This window comes from Adiantum capillus-veneris, chromosome 4, assembly GCF_014529385.1.
Source record: "Adiantum capillus-veneris isolate H3 chromosome 4, ASM1452938v2, whole genome shotgun sequence".
Lineage (NCBI taxonomy): Eukaryota > Viridiplantae > Streptophyta > Polypodiopsida > Polypodiales > Pteridaceae > Adiantum > Adiantum capillus-veneris.
This window is the reverse complement of record NC_140934.1, coordinates 51,498,312-51,512,507: the sequence shown is the minus strand read 5'-3', so window position 1 is coordinate 51,512,507 and position 14,196 is coordinate 51,498,312. Positions and strand designations below refer to the sequence as shown.

Here is a 14,196-nt window from a genome sequence, read left to right as displayed (position 1 = left end):
AGGAAAGGAGCTAGCAATCAATCATGAAAATGCGGCCCACTCCCTCAAACTTCCATTGGTGAGCTCGCCTTTCCGATCTCCGACATAATCCCCTCCCCTCTCTCTCTGTCACACACACCCCCCTCACACACACACACACTCTCTCTCTTCCTTCTGCGAGTGGCTTTTTCATTCCATGTGGGGACGGACTCGTGCTCAGTAAAAGGCGAGAGCGGCAGGACCCCATCTCTTTTCTCTCTCTCTCCCCCCTTCTCCTTTCTCTCTCTCGCGCACTGTGCCCCCTTGCCCCCTACCTATCCATCACCTCTTTTGAAAACCCCCTTTCTCCCGTCCCCCTATCCCTCAGCAACCAAGCAAGCTGGAGTGCCGTCCCGTCCTTTATCTTCTTCCCCCCCTCTCCTGCTTCTCAGATTTCCCTCTAGATGTGCAGGTATTATGCTCTTTTCTGTGTGTGTGTGTGTGTGTGTGAGAGAGAGAGAGAGAGAGAGAGAGAGAGAGAGAGAGAGAGGTCCACCATGCCCCTCCGACAATTAGGCTCTGGATGCATGTCCTCTTGTATGCTCGTATCATGTTCTCATGCCATTTCTGTGAAACTTCTCTGTGTGAGAGCAGGAAGATCTACTGAGGTGTGTATATGTGGGCAACTCAGTCGCCTTTCCTTCATGTTGCAGGGCTGCTCAACTCTGAGGAGGGTAGTTTTCTCAAAGGGGCGTAGGCCAGAATACCCGATTTCTGTCCTGGGAAGATGTCGCACCTAGCAACCCTGAGCTTGACGGACCCACGCTCAGAGATGCGTGACTGTGGCAGCCTCAGATCTCCCGAGAGCTCCGAGGAGAAGATTATCTGCCCAAAGCCTCAGCGTGTTGCAGTGGCAAACCTTAGATCTGTAGATTTCATCAAGCCCATCCGCCAAGTGAGAAGGTATGTGGCGTACTCTCTCAATACTGACAAGTGCTCTGCGTGCCTTATGTAAGTATATATGTCTGCATCTATGCATCATACTGATGAACATATGCATGTCATGGGCAGTAGGTTAATCTGTCGTGTTGAATGGATGGATATGCACATGTTGTGCACTATCAAGTGAAATCTGTTGCATCGTATGGATGAATATGTGCACTTCGTGCGCAATTACCTAATCTTTTACATCCTATGGATGGATATGTGCAAGTAATGCCTAGTTAATCTAGTTAATCATTTGAGTCAGCCACAAGCAGTGTCGTCCTGTGTATCTGCCTGTGTTTATTTTTTCCATGTGGCTCAGCAATATAATGGATTTGCAGCATGTCTCCTGTTGCAATTGATGGCAGCGATGCTGGCTGTGAGATCTTGGATATCTTTCTAAGCAAGGTTGGAACTGGGTTTGCATCTTGGTCTTGTCTTGTTACGCATTCAAGTGAAGGTTGGCTTTGCTGTAACTGTGAGTGTTGTGTGTGCAGAGCCCATATGGGGACTTTGGATGTTCTCCCCCGTTTTTTTCCGGTTCTCCTCCTTCCAGAGCCGCGAATCCGCTGGTGCGGGACTCACAATTTTTGCATCCACATGCATACCCTGTGGCAACCTCACAAGCCAAGGTTCCACAAGGACCTCCAATCAGAGCAAATCCCTCGGTTCGAATAGAGGGTTTTGAATGTTCGGCGCGTGGATTCGAGTGTACAGGTCGTGATGCGGGGCGCCGTGTATCTGCTTTCGCTTAACTAACGCAAATGATTCGTCAAGGCCATCTTGGTAAAGTGTGCAGTTTTTTACTACCCTAATGGCCTTGCTGTAGATTTCTGTATCTATGAGAGTTGCACGTTTCCATCAACCCCCCTTTTGCAATCTAGATGTAATCGTAGAGAGGCTTACTTGGTGAGTTGTAACGATCCCCTTTACATGTGGTCTCCGCTCTTGGTTTGAACTGAGAGCAGGATACTAAAGGATCCCTTTTCAATTTTCATCCCAATTTTGGGGGTGGAAGCTGTGGGAAATCCCGAGTCATTCCGGACCTTAAGTATCGGCAACAAATTTTGTACAGATTTATCATTGCATGTAATATATCTGCTGATTAAATTATCGCAAGCAGTTTTTTTAATGACCTTGTCTCAATGGTGGAGTATAATCTTGCTGTGTATGGTCAAATGAAATAATGGTTTGATTTAATAAGGGCAGATTTAATAAGGGAAGGGGTATGCCTTTCTTCATTGAATGTCAGGACCAGGATTTTACCCCTTACCTCCTGTGTGAACTTGAAGTTCGGGTTCTCTGGAATGTAGTAAGAGCTGTTGAAGTTTCCCTTGCTCTTGGGTCGCTTGTTTTTTGAGCATGTGTTTGTTTTTGCAATCATTTCATGTGTTCCAGGTTTTAAATCTCAACACTCAGTGACCTGTTGCGCTCAGCCCAACTTGACCCTAGGCTTTGGGTGCCACTCTTGGTATTTCGAGTTCCATTACGTCGCAGATGAGCTTGGAATGAAGCACCTTGTCACTTGTTGGTAGGGTTTAATGTTGGATACTTGCAAAATCTTGGTATTTTGAGTTCCATTGCGTTGCAGACTATCTTGGAATGAAGCACCTTGCCACTTGTTGGTAGGGTTTGATGTAGGACACTCCCTTGTGACCGTAAATATTTCTTGTGCATGCACAATTTCTCTCTTACTCTTGGTGGTTCTGTCTCATTCGTATTGGTCTATGTTAGTGGCTTCACAATTGATGCTTGATGTGGGTCTAATCGTTCTGTAGGGCTCGAATCTAAGTGGGGGACTGATTCTCTCTCTCTCTCTCTCTCTCTCTCTCTCTCTCTCTCTCTCTCTCTCTCTCTCCCCAGATACACGGGCAGGCGGAAGCGCATCATGTGGACATGCTAAAATATTGACAGATTTAAACAGTGCAGTGGGCAGTCTGGACAGCATTGCATGAACATGATGGCAGAACCTGCACATTGGATTGGGCAATTAAGGGATTGGAAGAAGGGCCAAGACGGAGGTGTTAGCACATTTGGCTCGGCTTCTTGCCATTTATATAACCTTTTCTCTGTATTTTGTGTGCATTTACACATACATGCGAGTTTCTTGCAGCCTCAATGGTCAAAGCTGCTACCTACATCTAACTCTTCCAATAGAGGAAAATCAATTTTAATCTTTTTGTCAAAGCTTTATGGAGAACACGATGGATAACTCATTTGCGCTCTTGGGTATCATCCTTGTCCTCCAAAACACATCGAGGGATGGAAACAATTAACATTTTTGCTAGGTGGTAGACTTAGTGTGTCACGTGCACATCTAACCCTATGAGTACGTGGACAAGCTACTACATGACAAAGGTTCAATCAGTCTAGCCTAGGAAGTGTTTTGACACCTTTGCGAGTCTATTCGTAGAGCATGCATGTCCAACCACTTAGAGTAGATGCATATCCTTTGGTTGTCAATAGCATGATCATCAGATTACCGTCAGAATTCATCAGGAGCATTTTACATTGCACAAAACCTATTTTCCCTATTTTAGCCATTTTTCACTTATTATTAATAAGTGACTTCGTTGGGAAATTGGGTAGGGCAAATTTGCTAAGTTAATATAAAAGAAAAGTGACAGTCACTCAGTAGGGCTAAAGAGATAGCAGGGACCTAGTGTCCAACAGATCACCTTCTCAGCAGGACTCCTCCGACATGACAACCTAGCCTTTTCAGCCAAGAACAAGCCTAACGTTTTCTTCAAGTGTAGATTAGTCCCAACGTTTTGCAATTGTAGATCAGCTTGGCAATAACAGACCATAGCAAAACCCTTAGCGTTTTTGCAGCAAGACAAACACATTAGCCTAGTGTTTTTGCATTTGCTGACTACCCCCAATGTTTGCAGATTCCCGGCGACAGAACCTTCAGTTGCACTAGCGTTTTCATTTTTCAGCAGTTAGCAACCTTATCGCAGCCCCTAAACCTCATAGATCTCACCTTCTCGTAGCAATTCCTCGTCATATAGTTAGATCAGCCAAAGTTTGCAGATTCAACTCGCTATTCGCAGAGACCAGCATCTGTGTTTTCAGCGCATCGTCGTCGCATCGTCATCATTGCCGTCGTCATCGACATAGAGTTAGAATTCAACAGATACAAGATTTGCAGATTTCAGTCGTTAGCGTTTTCAGTTTCAGTCCGTCTCATCGTCGTCAACATCGTCGGCAAGTCCATTGCATTGTAGAGATTCGTGCAATCAATAGTAGATCGCTCTTGCCATAGAGAGTGGGGCCTTCGTAGGAGGGTTTGAGAACATTTTGGTGTCGTATTCTTCTCTTTCTATCTCTCAGTTTCAACACCTTCATTCACAGTGTTTACCACTTTGTGATCATTTGCACTCTCACTAAAGAAACGGAAGGCTCTCCCTTTTGTAGATAAAAGGAACCCTATAGCACAGTTCGGAGCACTCATCTTGAGCAAAGTTCAACATTCACATCTAACCCTATGTGTATGTGGACAAGCTACTACATGACAAGGGTTCAGTTAGTCTAGCTTAGGAAGTGTTATGGCACCTTTGTGAGTCTGTTCGCAGACCGTGCATGTCCAGACACTTAGAGCAGATGCATATCCTTTGGTTGTACACAACATGATCATCAGATTACTTTCAGAATCCATTAGGAGCATTTTACACTGCAAAACCTATTTTCTCTATTTTAGCCAATTTTCACTTATTATAATAAGTGACTTTGTTGGGAAAACGGGTAGGGCAAATTTGCTAAGTTAATATAAAAGAAAACTGACAGTCACTCAGTAGGGCAGAAGAGGCAGCAGGGACCCAGTGTCCAACAGAGCACCTTCTCAGCAGGACCCCCCCGACATGACAACCTAGCCTTTTCAGCTAAGAACAAGTCCAACCTTTTCTTCAAGTGCAGATTAGCCCCAACATTTTGCAATTGCAAATCAGCTTGGCAATAACAGACCACAACAAAACCCTTAACGTTTTTGCAACAAGACAGCAGATCAACCTAGTGTTTTTGCATTTGCTGACTACCCTTATTGTTTGTAGATTCCCGATGACAAAACCTTTAGTTGTACTAGCGTTTTCAGTTTTCAGCAGTTAGCAATCGTACCGCAGTCCCCAAACCTCACAGATCTCACCTTCCCGCATTAGTTCCTCGTCGCATGGTTAGATCAGCCAAAGTTTGCAGAGTGAGCCCGTTATTCGCAGATTTCAGCATCTACATTTTTAGCGCATCGTCATCATTGCCGTCGTCACCGACATAGAGTCAGAATTCAGCAGATACAAGATTTGCAGATTTCAGCCATTAGCGTTTTCAATTTTCAGCCCGTCTCGTCGTCGTCGTCATCGTTGTCGACATTGTCAGCAAGTCCATTGTATTGTAGAGATTTGTGCAATCAATAGTAGACCGCTCTCGCCATAGAGACTGCGGCCTTCGGAGGAGGGTTTGACAACATTTTGGTGTCGTATTCTTCTCTCTCTATCTCTCAATTTTAGCACCTTCATTCACAGTGTTTACCACTTTGTTTGTGATCATTTGAACTCTCTCACTAAAGGAACGGAAGGCTCTCCCTTTCGTAGATAAAAGGAACCCTTGAGCACAGTTTGGAGCACTCATCTTGAGCAAATTTCCACATTCACTTCCGCGGCACCTTACATTGGTATCAGCGCTTTGATAGTGTTCTGTATTACTCAAGGAAAGAACCACATATTTTTTTTTGCTTATTGCTGTCGCACATAACCCAAGTCTACTTGGGCATCTCGATTCCTAATCATGTTTTTGAAGAGTGACAGGAAATCCAAGAAAGAAGGGTTTGTCTAGCCTCCCCTTGTTTCTCTTTTCACTCATTAAGAGCGGACCGTGCACTTAGCGGCCGGCCAATCGACGTGAGGTGGAAAAAAACAACCTTGGTGTGAGCACAAGGTCGCCAAGGGGTGCGCCCACGGGAAAGAGAAGAGCTCGGGTAAGAGAAGGTCCTTCTCTAACACAGATTGCAAGATAAAGAAGTACCTCAAGAACCTCAAGAACTCAAGAACCCAAGAACCCAAGAACCTCAAGAACTCAAGAACCCAAGAACCACAAGAACCCAAGTTCCTCGTGAATTTAAGAACCCAAGACTTCATTGTATGGTCATCACCCGAAGCGGAATGGATACTTTGCATGAGGTGGCGAAGAAGAATTTTCTCCACCAGGAGATTTTTCCGACCCTTCCGCTTCCCCATCTACGCCAAGGATTTGTTAGGAAATATGACGTACCTAAGTAGATAATTGAGTAGATTACTTAATGGAGAGAGATAATTTTCACACACAAGAGAGAGAGAGAGAGAGAGAGAGAGAGAGAGAGAGAGAGAGAGAGAGAGAGAGAGAGAGAGAGTATACACGATATACGTGGTTCACCCAATGTGGGCTACATCCACGGGAAAGCAGCCACCTAATGGCTTTAGTACTTCAAACAAAAAGTAGTTACAAAGGGATTATACCCTTGATAGAGCTCCCGCCTTGCTTCACTCTCACCACCTTAATCCAACTTCACAATGCACCACAATGCTTCACAATCCGTTTTTGTATGTAGAAGAAGCCTCCTTTTATAGGCCAAAAGGGCTGTCCTCTCTCATGAGAGGCCTCCACACCAAACCTGTGAAGATTGCTTTCCATCCTGGCTTCTTATCTTTGAATGCCGATTGAAGATGAGCAAAAGCTCAACTTCTCCTTGTTGACCACCTTTGTAAACATGTCTGCAGGATTTTCACTTGTATGCACCTTTCCTAACTTTAGCTGTCCCTCTTCCAAAAGAGTGCGTATGAAGTGAAATCTCACCTCAATGTGCTTTGTCCTTGAATGAAACGCTGAATTCTTTTGCAAGCGCTTTGGCTATCACTGTATAATACACAATTGTCTTGTTTGAATCCAAGCTCTTCTAAAAATCTGTGAAGCCACATAATTTCTTTGCTTGCTTCCATCATTGCGACATACTCTGCTTCCGTGGTAGAAAGTGAGACCACTTTCTGCAGCTTTGAAGCCCAGGTTATTGCTGTGCCTCCAACTGTGAAGACATAGGTAGTAGTGCTCCTTCGAGTATCTTTGTCACCTGCCATATCTGCATCAACATACCCTTCTAGAAAAATATCAGTTCCTCCAAAATACAAAGCATTCGTTGTTGTCTCTTTTAGATACCTAAGTATCTACTTCACAGCTTGCCAATGCTCTTTACATGGGTTGTCCATGAACCTACTCACGACTTCCACTGCATGTGCAATATCTGGCCTTGTCCAGACCATATCATACATTAGAGAACCTACCACTGCAGCATATGGAACTTTAGACATATAGGCTATCTCCTCTTGTGTCTTTGGACACATATCCGTGGTTAGTTTAAAGTGACCAGCCAAAGGTGTAGAAACCATTTTTTCATTTTGAATTGCAAACCTTTCTAGTACCTTCTTGATGTAATCCTCTTGAGATAGCTTTATTGTCTTCTTCGTCCTGTCCCTTGATATTTTCATACCAAGTATCCTCTTTGCAGCACCGAAATCTTTCATTTAAAAAGATTCAGACAGCTTCTGTTTTAGATCTTTGATGTCCAGCATGTTAGCACTTGCAATCAGCATGTCATCAACATACAACATTAAGATGATGAACTTCCCATCTCCCAAACTTTTCATGTAGACGCAATGATCTAAGTTGCATCTTCTGAATCCATGATCCAGCATCCATTGATCAACTTCAAGTACCATTTTCTTGATGCTTGCTTTAAACCATACAAGCTCTTCTTTAATCTGCAAACCATTTTCTCCTTACCTTTTACTTCATATCCCTTTGGTTGAAGCATGTAAATTTCCTCCTTTAAGTCACCGTGAGGGAACACCGTATTTACATCCATTTGCTCAAAATTTAGATCATGAGCAACCACAAGGCTTAAGACAAGCCTAATTGAATTCATTTTTACAAATATTTCATTGAAGTCAATACCTTTCTTTTGAGAAAATTCTTTTACCACAAGCCTATGCTTGTACATTTTCTTCCCACCTTCTTCTTCCTTCAGCTTGTACACCTATTTGTTTTAAAGTGCCCGCTTACCTTTAGGCAACTCAACCAAGTTCCATGTTTGGTTGCGATGTAGTGAGTCCATCTCCACTTGCATGCTCTTCATCCATTCTTCTTTGGATTCGTGATGCATAGCTTCTTTGTATGATTCTGGCTCTCCAAAATTTGAGATCAAGAGATGGTTGAAGGATGGAATGAACCTTTTTGGAGGTCTACTTGCTCTTGTACATCTTCGAGGAATAGGTTGAGGCTCCTCATTTGGTTGACGTTGTTGCACATTGTCACCGTTTGCTGTCCTTGAGTCTTCACTGTCCTCAAGCTCCATGTACTCATCACCTGTTTCTTTTGTTTTGTTTCTTTCCAAGTAATCTTTGTACATATTTTTTTCGTTAAAAATTACATCCCTACTCCTAAAGATTTTACCATCTTCAGGATTCCATATGCGATACCCAAAGTCACCTTCTCTATAGCCAATCAAGAAACACTTTTTGGACTTTGCATCTAGCTTTGATCTTAGGCTTCTATTTATGTGCATGAAAGCCTCACACCCAAACACTTTGAGAAATGTATAATTCACCGGTTTACCTGTCTATACGTCTTCTGGAACTCCCCCATCCAATGCCGTTGAGAGTGACCGGTTGATTAAGTACACAGACGTACTTACAGCTTCCGTCCAAAGCTCAAGCGGTAGGCCTGCATGTAGCCGCATGTTTCGTGCTCGCTCCATGATTGTCCTATTCATCCTTTCTGAAATCCCATTTTGTTGAGGTGTCCTTGGGGTTGTCTTTTGTCTCCGAATGCCATTGCCAGCACAAAATGTCATAATAATCAATATCTAATTCTCCTAAATGATTTTCTCATGTTAACTGATTATTTAATATGGGGAAGTGATATGGGAGAAAACGCTAGAATATTGGTTAAGCTAGCAGACCGGCCACATTAGGGATCCAAAGGAGGGAAAATAGGGATCCAAAGGGGGGGCCATCTTCAAAAGAGCTATGTGCAACAATGGGCTCAAAAGAACCTAAGGTTAAGCCCATTAAGACTTCCAAAATGCTAAGGTTCCAAAATTCAAAGGTTGTGTCCAAAGGCCAAACACTAGGGAAATTGGATGCTTAGTGTGTGTCACAAAAAGTCCTTATCAATCCCTACATAGGAGGGGGCAAGCCTTGCAAGTAGGGGATGAGAGAGAAACTCTCTCACACACACACAAGCTCCCTTTACACAAAGGAAATGAGGGACACATGTCAGCTCCCTAGCCCAGATGTCCACAGGGTGTACCCAATTCCTATTGGATGGCCTTGAAGGTGGACCAATGAGAATTAGTCTAGAGTAAATGTAGTTTAATTAATTTAAAAACACTTAATAAAAGAACCAATAATAATTAAGCTCTCTAGAAGACTATTGGACAGTCTCCCAAGGGGACCAATGAGCATTCAACAGCCCAATGGCTTGCTTGAGTCCTATTGGCCAGGAGGCAAAGGGTTCCAATGAGAGTTTAGTTGAATTAAATAATTTCCTAAAGCTCTCACAAAAAGGGAAAGGGGGACACATGTTAGAAGGCTATCACTTATACTGCTTAATTCCCATTGGCTAAGCCTGGTGAGGTCCAATAGGACTGTAGCAAGAGCACATTGGAAGGGGTCAACCAAGAGAGAGAGGGGGCTGATTTTTGCAAGGAATTATCACACACACACACTCACACAATCTCATGTGTGAAGTAAAGAAGACTCTCTCTCTCTCTCTCTCTCTCTCTCTCTCTCTCTCTCTCTCTCTCTCTCTCTCTCTCTCTCCTTCTCAAGCTTTAATGGAAAGCTTACCACCTACTCCAAGCTTGTGAGAAGGGAGGCCTACACCAACAACTCTTGGCTTTGTGATGCAAATCCAACCAAGAGCCAAGCTTCAATGCATGCTCATCTTCTCTACCATGCTAATTACTAAGCTAAGCTATGCTAATATGAGTGATTATGTGAGGATATGTACATCTTTCTTGTAAGAATACTCCTTCTTCCTCTTAATCTACTCTCATACCCCGCTAGCTCTCACCATCTTCGAAGGTGTGTGAGATCTTGGGTCTGAGACCGTGAGGGAATTGATGTTGTGTTTGATAAGTGTTTTGCGTAGTGCATGAAGTTTCCATCTTCATTGCACTATCTAGTATTGTCGGAACACAAGAAATGTATTGTAAAATGTCTCTCTTGATGGGAGAAACCATAATACAAAGCCTTTTGGAGGGTGGACCGGCTCCATGCAAATCCGGTCCTCAACTATTGTCAATTGCTTAATTTCTCTCTCTTTTGAAATATTGTTCATGCTATTTAACTAGATGTTATGCTTTTTGTTGCTCTCTACACCCAAGCACTCTTGTTATTTTCATTAGGAAGCTATTCTAATGAAATGCTCACTATGTTCATGATATTTTCCACTACACACAAGTTACTAGACCATTAAATATTACATCGGTATCATAGCACAAGGTTTCTCTTTTCTTGCTCAAGAAGGGAGGTCCTTAAGCTAGCTATAAATGGTTGATACTATTAATTGCATGTGAGTAAGTAGAATAGGATTTTTTCAACCTTGCAGTGCGCCTGCCTTTGTGCAGTTAATGGGGCATCACCGTCGAGAGCTATGGTCCTAATAGAGGAGTCCTACGGGGCTTGCCTACGGTAACCACTAAATAGCTATTAGAAGCTTGACAGGAGCCCGTGCTGTTTTGGTGTTGAATGACCCTCTCTTCTATTCCTTGCAATTAATGGTATTCGAGCCATGGGTACAATAGCTTGAGTTCTTTTTCTAAAGGGGTAAAGAGGAGTAGCAACTAGGGCTTGAAGTGCCAAAGTACACCTAAAAAGTTTACACCTAAAAGTTGGTAGAATGCCTAACAATAGTAAAGAGAGTGAAATTAATGTTGATAACTTTGATTTTGCTAATGAGCAAGCTACTAATGATGCCCCCATGCTTGTTAACTATCTTGTTTCTAGGATTCAACAAGCTATGGGCAATCCATCCCTCCAAAGTGAAGTGCAACGGCAGCTTCGTGCTCATGGGATTCTTCAAGCTCCCCACCATGATGAGAGAACACCTAGGAAGCCTCCTTGTGAGACTTCCAAAAGAGGCCTCTCTCCGATTTGGGAAGAAGAAGAGGATCCCTATGAAGGGCTCAGAATTTTTCTCCTTGATGATGCATCTCCTTCTCTAAGGAGAACTCAAGAGCCTCCACCAAAGGAACGAGAAATAAGTGAGTCTCCCTCCACCTCGATAGAGATGGCTCCACGAAGACGGCGGGCTAAACGCTCTCCATCGCCTCCAAAACGGAGAAGACCATTGTATACTTCTCCACACCATACTTCAAAGAGGGATGACAAAAAGCAAGAGAAGAAAAAGGCGAGAAAGAGGACACCCTCTTCTCCATCTTCTTCATCCTCTTCCTCTTATGAACCTCTTATGAAAGTGATGGTGAAGACAACGAAGATCAAGGCAAGAAAAAGGCAAGAAAGAGGTCACCCTCTTTTCCATCTTCCTCAAATTCTTCATCTTCTGAAGAAAGTGATGGTGCAACCTTTGAACCATAAAAAAGAAGAGGCCATAGGAAATCCTATTCCGCGTGGAAGAGGTCATCCAAGCTCAAGAAGTTCAAAGAGGGAGGGAAGAGCATATCCTTTCTTACCTATGATGGCACTTTTGGTGCTACGGACAAAGTCTTGGCCTTTATCCAACAATTCGATGCGGCGTTTGGAGATGAGGGCTTTACGGAGTCCTCTAAGCTACGCCATGTAGCTATGCACTTTCAAAAGTCTACCAGGCAATGGTGGTCTAGTCTACGGGCCAACGGTGAAGCTCCACAAACATGGAAAGCTTTAAGAGCTTCCATTATGAAGCAGTTTTTGGCCACCGATGCCAAAGACAAAGTACTCACCAAATAGCGAAGCTTGAAGCTCTCTCCCTATGAATCCATCCACAAATATGTAGCAAGTTTTGGGACCTACAACTCAAAGCCACCGACTTCAAAAAGTTGGATTTTGGAGAGCGAAAGCAGCAAGTTTGTGCTGGCTTAACCGAAGAAATGGCGAAGTATGTCAACTCCCAAAGGCCACACACCATATCGGCGGTAATACATCATACTATGGTGGCCTCTTGAATCAATTTCCAAACACGGCTAAAAGAAAATTCTAAGCCCACGGAAAACAATGGTGCCAATGAGGCTAAGGGGAAGGACCCCACACATCAGAATGAACCAACTTAAGTTTTTTAGTTTTTCTTTCATTTCCTGATTTTTGAAATTTTACCCTCTTTTGTTTACCATAAACACAATCTTCATCGATCTCTAATTAGTCCACTTCTTTCAAACCTGGTAGAAGCTTTTTTGTTTGAAGGATTTGCATTCCTTTGGCACTCATATGCCCAAGCCGGTAGTGCCACACCGCTCTGCCGAATTCTGTAGTTGTTGCACAAGCTGAAGGTTGCGTGCTAACAATACACAAGTAAAGTGTACCAACCTTTTCTTCCTTGGCAACCACCAAAGAGATATTCCATGGTTTGCTTCCGAATGCAATGTTGTGACCTTCATCGTCCAATTGTCCTGTAAAGATCAAATTTTTGCAAAGAAGGAGCATGCTTAATATCTTTAAGCTTCCATTCATCTTCGTTAGCAGTTTTGACACAAACTATACCTTTGCCAACAATTTCACAAGATTTATCATCTCCCAAGTATAGGTACCAAAAATTACCTTTGGTGTAATCTTGGAAATGTTTCTTGTGTGGTGTCGCATGGAATGAAGCCTCGGAATCTACTGTCCAGGAATTAGACACATTGTCTAATGAGAGAATTAGAGCATCTTGCTCTACTTTATCTGCCACATTGGCCTCCGATGTTGGCTTGTTATCTTGAGACGCCGACTCCTTCTTCTTCTTGGACCATCAATCCTTCTTGACGTGGAACTTCTTGCCGTAGTTCCAACGTTCAAGAACTAACTTTGTGCGTGACTTGCTCCGTCCTGAGCGATCACGACCCTTTTGATTTTTGAACCTCTTCTTAGGCCTTCCTCTTGTTTCCAGTGACAGTGCAGCACTTGATGATTCTCCTGTGCTTCTCCTTCGCATTTCCTTGCTTAGAAGAACACCCACAACATCATCAAACTTAAGAGTATTTGTACCAGAGATAGAGTTACTTACAACCATCACAAGGCTGTCCCAACTATCCGGTAGAGATGATAGTATAAGAGAGCTCGCACTTCATCATGGAAATTGATTTTCACCAATCAAAGTTGACTTATGTTTGTGTTAAGGTCATTTAGGTGCTCTGCCACACTGAACCATTTTCAGCCATCTTTAGATTGAACAAGCGCTTTGAAGAAATACCTTATTGGATGCCGATGGTTTCTTGTAGAAGGTGTCAAGTGACTTCATCAAGTCCTCCGTGGTCTTCATCTCCGAAACGTTGAAGGCCACAGTTGACACCAAGCTTAACCGGATTGTTTCCAGTGCCTTTCGATCAAGGACAATCCATGCTTCATCTACCATTGTTGTGCGGGCTTCTTTGCAAGACCGCCTAGTGACAAATAGAGGTCCTTCTGGTAGAGATAGTCTTCAATCTGCATCTTCCAATGTTCGTAGTTTTTGCCATTGAACTTCTCGATCTTGAGCTTCCCTTCCTCCACCATTACTCCCACTCAATTCAAGGAATCCTTTCCTTGAGATAATTTAGCTACGAGCAAATCTTGCTTTGAAACCAGTTGTTAGGAAATATGACATAGCTAAGTAGATAATTGAGTGGATTATTTAATGGAGAGAGATAATTTTTACACACGTGAGATTATAGAGTAGAGTAGAGAGAGAGAGAGAGAGAGAGAGAAAGAGAGCGAGAGAGAGAGAGAGAGAGAGAGAGAGAGAGAGAGAGATGACACACAATATACGTGGTTCACCCAATGTGGGCTACATCCACGAAAAAGCAGCCACTTAATGGCTTTAGTACTTCAAATAAGAAGTAGGTTACAAAGGGATTATACCCTTAATAGAGCTCCCACCTTAGCTCCCACCTTGCTTCACTCTCACCACCTCACAACAACTTCACAATGCACCACAATGCTTCACAATCCATTTTTTTGTGTAGAAGAGGCCTCCTTTTATAGGCCAAAAGGGCTGCCCTCTCTCATGAGAGACAGCCATGTGTAGCCGCCCTTGTGTAGATAAATCCAAATCGAACCCTCC

At 43.3% G+C, this 14,196-nt stretch overlaps 1 protein-coding gene across 2 annotated transcripts; it reads left to right on the top strand.

The window, feature by feature from the left end:
• The first annotated feature begins 258 nt into the window (after positions 1-258).
• LOC147459154 (uncharacterized) lies at positions 259-2,074 on the top strand. 2 transcript variants are annotated; one of them, XM_086510483.1, is made up of 4 exons: positions 259-430; positions 672-921; positions 1,284-1,350; positions 1,440-2,074. In XM_086510483.1, the coding sequence occupies exons 2-4, from the start codon at positions 746-748 to the stop codon at positions 1,695-1,697; spliced, it is 501 nt and encodes a 166-aa protein (XP_086366609.1). In that variant the 5' UTR covers positions 259-430; positions 672-745; the 3' UTR covers positions 1,698-2,074. The 2 variants fall into 2 exon arrangements, with proteins under 2 accessions (XP_086366609.1, XP_086366610.1); XM_086510484.1 differs by lacking the exon at positions 259-430 and adding an exon at positions 538-555.
• Positions 2,075-14,196: the final 12,122 nt, after the last annotated feature.

Excerpts from the sequence above, each read along its gene's own strand:
- LOC147459154 (XM_086510483.1), top strand. The coding sequence starts at position 746 with ATGTCGCACCTAGCAACCCTGAGCTTGACGGACCCACGCTCAGAGATG. Across the intron at positions 922-1,283 it reads CCCATCCGCCAAGTGAGAAG|CATGTCTCCTGTTGCAATTG; the intron begins GTATGTGGCGTA and ends ATGGATTTGCAG. Across the intron at positions 1,351-1,439 it reads TGGATATCTTTCTAAGCAAG|AGCCCATATGGGGACTTTGG; the intron begins GTTGGAACTGGG and ends TTGTGTGTGCAG.